At 38.1% G+C, this 14,683-nt stretch overlaps 1 protein-coding gene across 1 annotated transcript in view; it reads left to right on the forward strand.

The window, feature by feature from the left end:
* Nucleotides 1-14,683, forward strand: part of GABBR2 (gamma-aminobutyric acid type B receptor subunit 2) — a 244,100-nt gene that overhangs the window by 73,214 nt on the left and 156,203 nt on the right. Inside the window, exons 7-9 of the mRNA XM_066313731.1 lie at nucleotides 8,368-8,448; nucleotides 11,520-11,670; nucleotides 12,166-12,298. Of these exons, the coding sequence (XP_066169828.1) occupies nucleotides 8,368-8,448; nucleotides 11,520-11,670; nucleotides 12,166-12,298 (365 nt within the window). The remainder of the gene's footprint in view (nucleotides 1-8,367; nucleotides 8,449-11,519; nucleotides 11,671-12,165; nucleotides 12,299-14,683) is intronic.

The raw sequence follows: 14,683 nt of genomic DNA on the forward strand, positions 1-14,683 counted from the left end.
TCTGAAGTCAAGTTGACGAGGCAAGAGAAGGTGGACACCACCTCTCTCACTGGCACCTCCATGCCCTGCATGGTCCTGCCTTCAGTTGTCCCTCTCCTGGAGAGACTCTGACAGATGGAGCTGCTGCTGGGCCCTGGGCTGCTGCCAGAGGAGCTTCTCTGCAGATCAGTGGCGTCCATGTCCAAACCTGTCGCTGCCTGCATGGCCTTTCCAACCTGGGAAGCTCCTGGGAGTTCTGCTGGGAAGTCAGCCCAAGCTTGCACAGGCTGATTCCCTCACATACCCCTGCAGAAAATGGACTAGTGTATGACACAAGTAATGAAGTTGAGTTGTCATATATTCATTGAACAAATGTCAACAAGAACAAATGTCTTTTCATGATTGCTGCCTGTAGTTTTGTCTGTACCATATTATTTCCCACCATAAATTCTGAGTCAAGAAATGCCTGCTGGGTTTGGACCCTGCCAGGAAGAAGTAACTTAAAGTGATAAATGGTATAAATAGCAATTTTTGTAGAGCATGCTATGTTTAGATAAAATATTAATGTTAAAAAAGACATATAATTACACCATTTGACTTTAAAAAATAATTTATTTTGGCAAATAAACTCCCAGAACAATGAGGATTTGCATTCTCTGAAAAGTTAATCACATAATAAAAGACAATGAACAGTAGAACAGAAGAACACTTGGTTAGACGAAGATGTTGCTGTTATTGCATATCCGTATATCCTAGAATATAATCATACCATATCCACTTGAATATATTTTTTTATCATTTAACTTCCTTACTAGGGTTGATTCAAATTGCTGCCATAAGTTTCAGCTCATAGAGTTTGTTATGTCAAGACTTTGTGCTACAACTATTATATCCAAGAAAAAGTGTGATCTCATGTACAAGCTCATTTCAAACTATCAAGGATTTTATTAAACACCCTAAGAAGCAGGAACTTCTATTCAGAAGAATTAATGTAAGCTCTGTTTGCTTGCTTCATCACAAGTGTTATGCTTCATGGATGATCTGCCTTCATTTCTTTATATTTGTTTATACCTTTCTCAGTTTCCTGAATGAAAACTATAATGATGGTGTTAACAATTCACATTTAAAGAAATAATTGTTTTAAACAGAGTCTTTATTTTTATGTCATTATATAGCTCTTTCTTTGATACATAATATATAAATACCTAATATTTTTAGGTGTTAAATCCATAGGAACTGTATTAGTAAATTCCTATACAGAGCTGGAAGTCAGTCTAACAAATTAAGTAAGAGACAGAAGTATAATAACAAGGGTGAAAACAAAGCTTAAAAAAGAATCAGTAGAAATAATTTTTTTAAGCTCGTAAAAATGCAAATTCTTGAAATTTTTATAGAAGAATCTTCTTGAGCTACAAAATTACTAGTTTCTTTGTGAGCTCAGGTCACTTAATGATATTTTATATGCTACTTGCTACTTACTTTCTGTGTCCTTTTGGCAAAATACCATTACTAACATAGTGAAATATGCCCAGGGTTGAGACTCCTTCACTTTTATCCTGACTCTAAGGATACCTTATTTGGCCTTTGTCTGGTTTGACCTTTCTGTCTGTTTTGCTTTATGCATGACTGAAAGATTTACAGCCAGAGAACTGGCTATGAGGAGTAATTATCACTTACTATATATACTGCTTTCATAACCTGAGATTTCCTGTATGCTGTGTATGTGTTTCTAAAGCAGTGAAATCTAGGATTTCATAAATAAAACTTTAAATGAAGGAAATAGCTATGCAGCAGTTAAAGATGAAGTAGTAATTCCTAGGGCAAAACAGATTTTAACTAATTATAAGGGTATAAACTGTCGCAATTCAAATCCTTGCAAAGGTAACATGTTTTTTCTTTCTTGAATCTTTATTTTCTGGCAGCTTCTGCTGAAGAATAATCTTCTATCTGACCTGACATTTTCTTCCTTATTTGAACTGTGATTCTTAATCTCGACATATTTGTCTTTAAACAAAGAAATGGTTGCCTGCAAGCGGATGAAAAAGGTTTTGCTCATTCATTATTTATAAGCTTCTATTGTGATTCTTTTTTTTTAATTAGAAACTTTCAACTGGTGTTGCTTATTGCTGATATGTGATAAGGATAACTGAAAAGCTTCTCAGTTCCATCTGACAACAATGTATTATGAAAGTTAAGATTGCATTAATTTGCTAAGACTTTCTACATGAGCCACAACATGAAATGATTCTGTATTTATTCTGAAGGAAATTAGCTTTCCTGACACTTAGCTTCATTCAGCATTGTAGAGGCATTTCAGACAGCATTTCCAGTTATTTGATAGGTCGTTATTTCATGAAATAGCTTTCAAAAGGAGTGAGAAAGGTAGAGCAGGTTAGCAGAGACTTTGCAGGCAATTTGCACAGGATTTACTGAAATATGGGAAGTGTTCTTAGGCTTGGCACCAGTTTTCAGTTGCCAGTTTTAAGTTTTTCACTGCTTGTGTTTGGCCACTGTTCTTACCCGTGACTTGCTCTCTGAACACTCTTGGCCACAGGATTGCTGTCGCTCAGTGCAGCACATAATCTCTTCAGGAGCCTTCCCAGGAGGCAATAGAGGGAATGAGAAATAAGACCTAAGAGCTGTCAGTGACAAATGATTGCTAGGTGACTGGTAGTGTCAAGTGTTAAAGGAAAGCATTCACTCTTTAAAAGGGAGTGTGAGCATAAGCTAAATTGGAGAGAGACAAGCCTTAGGATACCATAATGTAATGTGTCAGAACACCTTTCACTCCTTCTCTGGACTGAACCTATCAACGAGTTGCCAATAGCTTGCTAATGGTGAGCTTTAAGACAGGTCAGATGTGTCTTTGAAAGTGTGAGTGCTTGTGCAGTGGCATGATTTTTGATTCATGTCTAGGAGACTGATTAGAAATTTGAGATTAAAATCTGCCATCATTTAAGCCCAGTCAGTGACCAAGCCCCACAGAGCCACTTGGTCACTCCTCTGCCAGCAAGACTAGGGAAAGAATTGGCAGGGTAAAGGCATAGAACTCAGGAGTTGACATAAAGACAGTTTAATAGGAAAAGCAGAAGCCATGCACTCGAGCAAAGCAAAACAAGGAATTCATTCACCACTCCCCATGGGCAGGCAGCTGTTCAGCCAGTTCCAAGAGGGCAAGGTCTCATCCCACGTAGCGTTTTCTTGGTAAGACACATGCTGTCACTTCAAGTATCCCCTCCTTCTTCCTTCTTCCCCTACTTTGTATCCTGAGCATGTTGCCATATGGCCTTGGAATATCCCTTTGGTAAGTTGAGATCACCTGTCCAGCTGTGTCTCATCCCATGTCCCTCCAGTCCCTTGCCAAGTGAAAAGTATGAAAAGCAGAAGGACCTTGACTCTGTAAAAGCCCTGCTAGCAAGAGCAAAAACATCTCTGTATTATCAACCCTGTGTCCAGCAGAGATCCAAAACACAGCCCTGTACTAGCCACTGTGAAAAAAAAATAATTTAATGCCAGCTGAAACCACCAGATAATTTTTCCAAATTTTAGAGACATTCTCTTCTTCAAGTATTTCAGGTGCTTAGGGGTCATGCTTTGTTTCACCTGTTGGCAAACACTTTTCCAAAATTTTTCTGAGATCTGATGACTAAGTATTCCCTATAGCTGCCAGCAGTCCTATTGAGCTGTGATGCATCAATAAGGAATAATGCTCAGAAACTAAATGTTTCTGTCTGTTGTAGGACAAGGTTTAATAATATTGGTTCCTGAGATAGGCTGCCGAGTGCTGATTATGCAGCAAGGTTTTCTAAAAGGCTAAGCATCTAATCACTCCCACTGAATTAGGATAGTTAAGCAAAAGGGGCATCTGGAAGACAGTGGGAGAAGGGATTGTTAAACTGATGTCACAGGAAGGTTTAAGGGAGTACAGTGATCGTTCACTGTCTGGAGAAGCAGGAGAGGCTATATATAAAAAAATTTTTGAAAAGCTTTTCAAAGAGGAGTCATGGAGGCAGCACCTTTTGCAGGCATGGTTTTTCAGAACAAACTAAGACCTAGGCATTTTTAGGTTTTCAGCTATATGTAATATTATTTTTCTGCTACTTCTTAATCAAGCATAGCCTGTCTCCTCTAGATGAGAAATCTCTGTCACCCTCAGTTCTCTGGAGAATAGTCCATGCTAAGTTTATTGAATTTACTTTAAAATTTACATTGTATTTGTTGGAGAGTGAAAACTCATCACTTGCTCGTATTTCTCTTTGTAGTTTGCATGGAATTCTAAGTTTATAAAGAGCTGCAGTGACATAACAGTTCTTAGTAGTGTCAATCTATTGTAAGCTATTATGAGCTTTGAAATCCTTAATCTTCATTTGGAGCTGTGTGGTTCAGGCTGCTGGAATGATGTTAGGGCAGACATGTGATTTGGATTTATAGTAGCATAGATATAGTTTTTACATGTGTATATATCCAAGCAGACATATAGGAGTTGATGAATGGATATGCTTATCAATATACATATTTTTTGACTTTTTAGGATACAGTGGTTTTTCAGAGGGGCTTTTATAGACATGAATTGTACCAGTGCTTATACTGGTTTAAACATTTTTATTTGGTCTTAACTGCATGAGGGTTATTTGCAGTCAGACTGACATAACTGACGGTGCTATTAGCTTTAGATACAGTGTCATTGAAAGATAGACAGCATTGTCTACATTAAGGAAAATAAAGGAAATCCATCTGTCCCATCTTTTATGTATTGCATTTCTCTCATCCTTAAACACTCTCAGTAGAAATTGTCTTCATAAGGTATGAATACGTACACTTAAAAAATGTGGTGAAAATAGAAATTATGGCATGTAGTGAAAGGAACTGAAACTAAGCACAGTCTCCTCTGGAAATTCTCAGTGTAAGGGGTAACAGTCAAACTGGCAATCATAGTACTGCTGTGTATTATGGTAAGTTTGTTTTATTCTGCTGATACCAGTTGCAGGATTTTTTTTGTTTTGCTTTTGTTCAACAAGAACATGTAACTATCTGATATGCTTTTGAAAATGCTCTGTACTAACTTTGTGAAATGTGAGCTAGTTAGTTAAGTGAAAGTGAGTCAATTTGTGTGGAGTTGCTTAAAGTGGGCTATAAAATTCTGTAACAAAATATGTAGAGAAAAACATTTCAATATACCCTTAAGTGTATCTCATTATTTGTTGGCAGAAGGCTTTCATCTTGGCTATATAAGTAATCTATTCTGTGACAATTAATCAATAACAATGATTGTTTAGAATTCCATGAGAATTATAGGCATAATTTACAGTCACATTTTTCTGGGCCAGTTTTATCTGTGTTGGCTAGTTTTCATACTTTTTTGTCCCTCTGTGAAAGAACAGCTTCATATTTAAGTTCTGAAGTTTCTCTGCTACTGTCATGGTAATGACAAATATTATCTCACAACCCCAGTACATTTTCACTCATGTTTCTGTTCTGCATTTTAATGTGAGTTTCAATACAATATCTCTATTATGATTATGGAAAGATCTAGTTAAAAATAATAGAAGCACTACAGAAAGAAGCCAACATCATATGCTGAATATTCTGAAAAGCACTTTGTTGGTGTGTTTCTTTGAAGGAGTTCTACTGTCTCCTGTCCTTTTATTGTTGAACACTCAGAGGTTCTGACAGATATGAACTATATTATACAAATACTATACTATAATATTTCCGAATTTCCAAAGGAAACGGAAGGAAATGGCGTATCGAAAAGTCAGCCTGCAGTCCCCATCCTTATCTGTATTGACCTGGGGAAGAGAGAATAGAACCACAGTCCTGTCTCTTTGCTTCCTTTGATTAATATTTGGAGGTGGCTCTGTCACTGATCAGCACTTGTGCTTGGGGATCTGAAAAAACAGCAGCTGTAATTGTCCTTGCTGGGAGAACAAAAGTTCACAAAAAAACCTTTTTTGTGTCTCTCCCTCAGCACCCCTGTAATCACACTATAAAATGGATAGTATATCCTTCCTCTCAATAAAGGTATGTTTTACTTCTCTCACAGACTAATTTCCACAGTTGTCACTACTTTAAGATATCAAATATCTTTATGGCTTCTCTTGACTTCAATAAAGTGCTGTGTGTCCTCTATGAACTGTCCTTTCCTGTTAGTAAGGAACAAGGTATCGATCATGTGGTTTCCTGGTAGTAAATACTGGGGGGTTTTCCCTACATTTTTGGGTTTCTAAGTCCGAAAATCTTGCTCTTCAGGCTGCTGTAGAAGCTTGTTTGTCTGAATACTGAGCTCCATTCCTACCAGGGCTAGCTCATGGTACCCAGGCTAGCTAGTTATGGGACAGGAACATTCTCACTGTTACTTCACCTGTGAAGGAAACCATGTAAGAATTTATGAATGTTGAAAAGAAATGGCATCATCTGTCGCATGAAATAATCACAGAAAAACTCCTCAATTGCAATACTTTAATCAGACCACAGATTTATGCTGGGTTTTGTGTATGTTTCTCCACCTGTTATGTGCTTCCCACATCAGTCCCAGTAAACTCTCCATACAGAAGTGATTGCAGAGCAATTGCTCATTTCCTTTCTATGCTTATCAGAGAAATGAGGCTTTAGCCTGTTGCTGTGAAGCTGGGGCTAGACCAACACATGCTGGGGCATGTGTCATCCCCTTTTGCTGTCAGGAGAGGCTGTGGACTATCTCGTATCTAATATGCCCTCTGTATATCAATATGCATGCTGATGTTTTTATCTCTTCTCTCTTGGTTATGTTTTGATGTTTTAGATTTACAGGTAACAGCTGTCATGCCACAAATACAAATGGAAGTAGATTGGTTCTGGTTTTAGCATTAACCATTTTAGCGTTTAGATGACTACTGGGAATATTTTATGGTTTAAAATTGTCAAGAATTGATTCATGTATCGATTTCACTGTGAATGTTCAGTCTGTGACAGAAATTATAAACTTATGTTCACTTCTAAGAGTATGTGATGCCATGTGGATGGCCTTTTAAAACTGCTGCGGTCCATCCAGGTAGATCATGCTCATGGGAAAAGCAAGTAGGTCTTCAGAACTCCACACTTCAGCTCTTTATGGGTGTGTAGTAAATGCCTAGGACCCTCTGCCAGATTTGCAGCCCAGTCTACAATTTCTTGTAGACAATTTTAACAATATAACAATATACATAACAACATAACAATAAAAATAGTGGTTTGTGTTAAGGAAACTGTTTCCTCCTCTGAGCTCTCAGGTTAGAGTTAGTCAGACTGTAGATTTTACTAAAATGGAGCTAGCTGCTCTATTCAGCAGAGCTGAACAGGCAAAATCACTTTGAGTGAGAAAGGAGAAAAGGTTAATGTGGAGCTGTTAGGTGAAATACAGTCTTTCCAAATTTGCCATCTAGCTCAAGATCATCAACTCCCAAAATCAGTGTCACAAATAGGGTCATGAGCTCGGAATTGAAATGTAAATTGGATTGTGCATGCTGAGACAGAAAGGCCTGGAAGAAATTTTTGTCTCTGCTGAGCCAGCTCTTCAAAGAAATATTTAGCCAATGGGCCTGTGGTTTGTGGGTCTCATCAAACTGTAAAAGTTTTAGTGTAAAAATGATAGTTCAGTAAGTTCCTGTGCTTCTAAGCCATACCAAAATCTTGACAAAATTGATGGCAGATGTCATCAGAAATGTGGGGTAAATGCATGTCAGAGTTCCAGTGGCCAAGGCAGCAAACAAACAAATTCCTCTATCTGCATATTCGATTCTGTCAGGTACAAGATGGCCATGGATGTGACAACAGTCCCAAAATACCCAAAAGCACCCAAAATACCAGATGAGACTTACTGTAAAATTTCAACTCAAGTGCACGTTGGTTTTAATAATGTAACACAGTATGTTTTGCAGTCAGGGTACTAATTAGTCGTGAACTCCCAGTCAGAGTAAGAGATTTGATTCCCAGCTAACTAGCCAGTCTGCTCCATACTGGCTGGAGCCTGCCACCATGACTCTCCTGGGAAATAGTTCACAAGCATGATGTCCTAGTTGTTTAAATGGGAGGGGAATGTGTGATTTAGCTGTGTATGTTCTCCCAGTCAAAATGCTCTGCATAGTGTGAGGAAGTAAGAAACTTTGTGATCTTTAAGCTGGAGATGACTGTGTCCAATAACAGTTCCCTGATTATGTAAATGAGTTCTTAAAAATGCTTTACATTCCTTTCAAGAACCAGAAATGTTTCTTTTAATGATGTTAGCTGTCTGGAATTCTGATTTAATTATTCATGCTCTATTCTTTCATATTTCATTTCCTTTTGACATACTGTCAAAAAAGAAAAAATCAGTTAAACAGTTGAGAACATGTGAACTGCCATAAACAATCACTCTTGTTTGTTTCTCTGCAGAACAAAAAGAAGTAAAGGTGGGAGAATACAATGCTGTGCATGACAAATTGGTAATAATCAACAACAGCATCAGGTTCCAAGGTAGGAGACAAAACTGGAAGGAGGTATAGCAGTGACATGGATAGCTGTACGTAGTTTGTAAGACTGTGTGCTCTTAAAAAACTGTTTTTGATTTTTTAATATAAAATGTGACACTGTAGAAAAAATGCTTTAAAAATAGATTTCTGAACAGAAAATTGCAGTATTTTGATATTGTATACTTGGTTTTTATTCCAGTGATATGGCAAAATCAAATGTATATGTGTACACAGATGTTTTTTGATATTTTAAGAAGCAGGTTCTTCATCAATGAACAACGTTCTATTTCATCCCCATTTCCCACTCCCCCAGTTCATCTCACCTGAGGGATGCTCCCATGTTCTGTGTTTGCAGATACAAGAAGGAGGTAGTTGTTTTTCTTTGGGAGGTGTCTGTTAGGTAGTTAAAAAATACATTTTCAAAATACCAAGGCTGGTTTTAGCATGGCTAAAGGTGGAAAGGGGGAAAGAGAAAACAGGGAAACGGGGCCAGAAACGGGGCCAGAGAGAGTTTTCAGACCACCAGCACTCCAAAGGTGCACAGCAGACATATAGCATTTCTTGCTGTATCTTCCTGCCATTTTTTATCCCATGCTGCTCCAGTATTGCATGGGGACTTCTTCAGCTCTCAAGCAGCTGTCATGCAGTCATACCCATGGTTTTCAGAGCCCGTTGCCATGGCAGCCAGGTGTGAGATGAAATGAGCTTTAAGGGTGTCTCCTGTTGAATATACATTATTTTCAAAGCTAATTTTAAGATTTAATCTTAAGATCTGCTATGATGCAGTTCAGTGAGAGAAAGTGAAGTCAGCTTTGTGAGTTCTATGTGGTTTTCCCCTGGGAGTGGTGAGGTAGATGAGTACCAAGCTGTTGTACTGTTGTACTTTACTACACCTTTTCCCAATGTCCCAACACCCAAGGTTTGCATGAGCATGAGTGGAGTTTCATTGCAGTGATCTAATTCATGACTACTTGTCCATCTGCTGGAGGTTTCCACCTTTCCTTTTGATATCCCTTGCTGGACTTAAAAGTGCACGGATACACAAATTTTTCACGTCACTGGGGAGTGAGGCTTTGGAAATGAAGAGTGCAGAATCTGTCGCAGTTGGTGAAGTCTCGAACCCAGCAGATCACTTTTGCTGCAAGGAGAAACTAATGATGTAGTTTAATACTGATTCAGTACAATTAATTTCCAGAGAATATATGAAGTATGAATAAAGTTACAGGAGACAGCGTTTGTTCATAACTTCTCACCTTTACAGACAGTACATGGTGGGGAAAAGTCTCTGTACAGTCTTTTTTCAGGACAGGACTGCTAGGTCTTGTTCTAACCACATTTGAAAGGTGGTCTTTCCACCCATAACCTGTCTTATGGTTGTCTTAAGATGTATTATGTTCCTTACAGTGAATCTTTCCGTTGACTCATCTTAGCTTTTCATTGAGACAGTTGGATACTCAGTGTGGAGGATGCTGACTTCCAGTCAGTATAAGAAGCCTGGTAACTTCAACTATTTCAAATAGAGAGTAGTAAAAATGTTCCTGTTTAAACCATTGCATAAAATTCCACAGCAACAGGAAGCAACAGGATTGAATGGCTGGTGCACAAACAAGAAAAGAATGTTTGTAGATTCACTGTTTGTTTATATTCAATAAATACAAACCATCAATATGCTCTGTAGAGTACAGAAGGAGTAGGGTGAAGTTTTATTTTTTAGTGTTAGTCCTTTTAAATCAAGCATGTGTTTTATTGGTTTTTTGGCTTGCTATTTGTCTAATTTTATTAATTGCCATGCACTGTAAATGCAAGCAATGTGGAGGAAAAGAATAAAATCTCAGGTGCTTCCCTCCAATATTAAATCAACAAATCGTCCCTTCACTGCCACTTTTTTGTAATCACCTAAAGGAATTTTTTTTTTCTGAAGAGTTGGGCATAAAGACCAAAGGGTAGCAATTTTCCATGGTCTGAATAGTTTCAACTTAACTCTTGAAGGTAAAGCTATTTTATTATGCAAATCCTTGAATGTTCTTTTAGGTGCAAGGCAGAGGAGTGGATGTAAAATTTAGCTATGGCAGCTGCCAGTCAGGTACTCACAGCTCAGTTTCTGCAGCCGTGCTACAAAAGGAGCTGCTCAGCCCTTGGCCCTTGCAGCCCCGTCAGAGAGCCGATGTGAAAGGACAGGCTCAGGAACTGCAGGGCACACAAATCTGTTTCTGAAGGAAGACAGTGAGGCAAAAGGCCTTTTGCCAATCTCCTGCACCAAGGAAAAAATTAGCAGGCAGGTGAAATGAAGTGTGGAAAGTCAGGGATGCAGAGCTTTATTGCAGTTGTCGGAAAGTGATTCTCCTCATTAAACCGAGAAGCCTTTTAATTAGTTGGAGCTGACTGTCGATGAAGCACACAGCTTTAAACATAGTTTTTAAGTTCAGAGATTCAAATCCCCATCTGCAAAGTGGATCTCTCCCTTTAAAACTTTTGCCGTCCATTTCCCCATATTCTTCTCTTCTGTAGAATCCTGAGGGCACCAGCAACTTTTCCTTTCCTCCTCCCAGGTCTTCCCCCATCATACCTAGAGCCCAGGACCACATTTCAGCCCCAGGGTCATCAATCCCTGTCCCAGTGATGCTACGCTAAGGCTGATCTCCAGACAAGCTGTCTGAATTTGCTCTGGCAACAACAGTGGGCACAAATACAATGCTTCCTGTTTTTCTGCTTATTGCTCTGTCAATTGTTTCATAAAAGCACCACCTCCTGGTAAAATTTACACTCGAAGTATGCATTTTAGTGTTTATTTACTTTAAAATGAGGCTAGTTAGCATATATGGGGTTCTGCACTGGGGTATGGTTGTGTCTTTTCTTCCAGAGAGGATATTTACCTGCTCCAGAAATGCAAATCTTCATGTCAATCAATGTGACTAACGTATGTCTGTCAAAGTCAATGAATTCATCAACTACTGATGTGATTCACAGTTGATAAGTGTGCTAATTCAAGGTATAGTACTTAGGTGAGGCAAAGTTTCTTGCAGAAATTCTACATCTGGTTGAGCTTTAGCTTTTTATTTCTTCATGTAATTCTAGGACCTGAGCCTCCAAAGGACAAAACCATTATACAAGAGGAACTGCGCAAAATCTCCCTGCCTCTCTACAGCATCCTGTCTGCCCTCACAATCCTAGGAATGATAATGGCCAGTGCTTTCTTGTTCTTTAACATCAAAAACAGAAATCAGAAGTAAGACATTCATGCTACTTCTATCACAAGTTCTTTCATATTTAATGCTGTGTTTGTAGAACCAGTTATGTATATAAATATGTGTATATATCTACATATATATGTAAGGAAAATGTAAAACTGTGGAAGGGTAGTATTTTAGAACATTTTAATTGAAACCACTGGGTAATATATTCACATTGAAACAGACTGTATTTAAGCTCTTTTATACTGTCTGAAAAGTGTAATTTTCTATTTTGTGTTTAACTCTCTGCTAATGACATTAACCCTAGCTAATTAATGCATCAGTAAAAAAGAAGGTCTTTTTACTAAGCATTCAAAAACCTGAAACAATGCTAAACATCATAAAACAGAAAATACGGTGCATGCCTTTAGATTTCATGGAGTTCTAGAAGAGTTGTCTCTTTGCCTGGTTAAAAAAAGCTTTTCTTTATTGCTCTAGAAGCCTAGCAGTAATCTTTTCCTCTTTAATGCACTATCACCTTTTGTCCATAGACTAATAAAGATGTCCAGTCCCTACATGAACAACCTTATTATCCTTGGAGGAATGCTTTCTTATGCATCTATTTTTCTTTTTGGTCTTGATGGATCCTTTGTCTCCGAAAAGACATTTGAGACACTTTGCACAGTAAGTAATTCTGTATATTCTAGTTCAATTCTAGTTGAATTCAGTCTTACAGGAAACTTTGTGAGAAATGCAAACAGAAAAGTTCAGTAGCTGGATGTGTCATTTCATTAAATCACTGATTCATGTAGTTCTTTCCTGGGATATTTCCTGGGACCAAATTGTAAAACGTGCACAGAGCTTAATTATGGTGGTGGTTGTTGTTGTTGTTGTTTTCATTATTGATATTATTATTGTTGTTGTTGTTGTTATTGTTATTATTATTATTATGGAAAGCTTCAGATGCATTGGGATTTGACCTCAAACTGAAAAGGTAGATGTATACTCTTGTTTTGAAATCATATCTAGAAAGATCATTTACTAATGTTGTGTTTGTAGCATGGCAACTTGTAATACCTGTAAAGTTACTGTGTTTTCTCTACACATTCCATATTATTTTAAACTACATGACTGCTGCTTATCTAGATCTCCTTAGTCAGTCTCTTTGGCCAATTCTCCAAAGACTTCTACTACTATTTCCAGGCTACACTATAAATTCTCGCAAGCCTAGATCCATATAGAATGCATTCTAGTTAAATCAAAGCAAGCAACTCTGAAGCCAAATTAAATATGTCCACCTAGAAACTTGTCTTAATTGTTCCATGTAGTATGCACTTACTCTGAATTGCAGAGGTCTTTTCAAAGAAAGGGATAGGGCAAGAACTTCACTGCAAGGATACTCCTTCTAGAAGCAGTACAAAACAGCATTGAAATTTATCCAGTATCTTCTCAAAAAATTCTAGGACTCTGCTTGGCCTGTTACCTAAAAATGTCACACTCAGGAGTTCCCTTCACTATAATTTTGATTCTTCTTCACGTCTCTAGAAAGTTGCAGTCCACAGCACCTGTTTTTTAGGAGTCTGAATTTCTGATGCCATGAGTGGCAAGAGAGGAATTTTACTTCAAGAGGATAATTCAAAGCATGAAAGTTTAATACCTGAAGTTAGTTGATGCAAATACGTCCCAATATACCAACTGAAGCCTTCCATACTGACTAGAATCCCTATACAAGTGAAACAACCTGTGATCAGTTTTTTGACCATTTCAAAACACTGGAGATTCAATAGCACATGCCAAGATGGACTAGAAGACATACTGTGGGTGAATGTACAGGATTGTCTGGGGAAAGCGTTGCCTTCCTTAGCTCGGCCTGGACACAGCTGTATTTCAAACACTTAAACTTTAGCAGCAAAGAAAAGGAGAAGGAAAGAACATCCAGTCTTCCTACCACTAGAGCTCTAATCCTCAATATACCTAGTAGAAAGATGCCTTAAAGATTTTAAAAGGATAATTCTGTTCACTTCTCATAAACTAGTCTATAACTTTGTGAATACAAGGGGGACTATAGGAAGTAGAAGATGACATTATCCATTTTTTATCCAGGAATTATACCCTTTTTGTGAAAAAGCTACTGATGGAGCAGAAGTGTCATTAGAAATCCATTGTTGATGTCAATCACCATTCTTTTCTCATACTCCATTGAAGAAGGATCTAGTGGCATGGAACATAATTTTTAAACCTCGATGTCTGCTCAGTCTTGAGGGGCTTGTATCCAGAGCTCCTGAGTTCCCTGCCAGGCTGCAAGCAGGGATAGTTATATGACTGGGCTACAACCCTCCTCTGGAAGCAGCCATGCACTGCTGAACAGAAGGAAAGTGGGAACCAAAGATACTTATCAGCATCTAGCTGTTCTAGGAAACAGATTTCCAACCAAATGTAGCTATGTAAGACTAAATTTGAGTCCTTCTTTACATGTGAAATGGCTCAGTCGTAACTTTGAAAAATGAACCAATGTCCAAAGTACTGTACCTCTGAGCTAGAACATTTCTTCTATTTGATTTTTCTCTAATCTGCCTCTCAAAATGTAATCACCAGTCTTATTTTCTAAATGCAACAAAATTTAACTGTGGGCTGCTTATTTTGTTTAATCCTACATATCTCTTCCTTTTATTCAAATTTTTATCTGTAACATTGTGTTAGGTCTGTTTGTCTGCCATAGAGGGACTTGAGTGCAACACTTGAGTGCAACACTTACTTGACTTACGTGACCAATAAAAGAAAGGGAGGGGGGAGAATGCTGTGTCCTAAAGCCAAATTTTGATTAAGAAATATCACCTCATGCCTTAAGCAGATTTTTTTTCTAATATAGTTAAATGCTGCATAAACAGAGCAACGTCTAAGATTTCTGCTCAGTCTTGGCTTTCCAGGTTTTCAGTTCAGTACAGAAGCATTTCTGATTGTGTTTTCCTGTGCATGGCTACTGATGCATCTTATGAACCCCATCTCTGTCAGCAATTAGTACTGCAGTCATAGATGCAACAAATCCTTCAGTAGCCACCAATAAGGAAG

Source organism: Sylvia atricapilla, chromosome 1 (genome assembly GCF_009819655.1).
Source record: "Sylvia atricapilla isolate bSylAtr1 chromosome 1, bSylAtr1.pri, whole genome shotgun sequence".
NCBI classification, from domain to species: Eukaryota; Metazoa; Chordata; class Aves; order Passeriformes; family Sylviidae; genus Sylvia; species Sylvia atricapilla.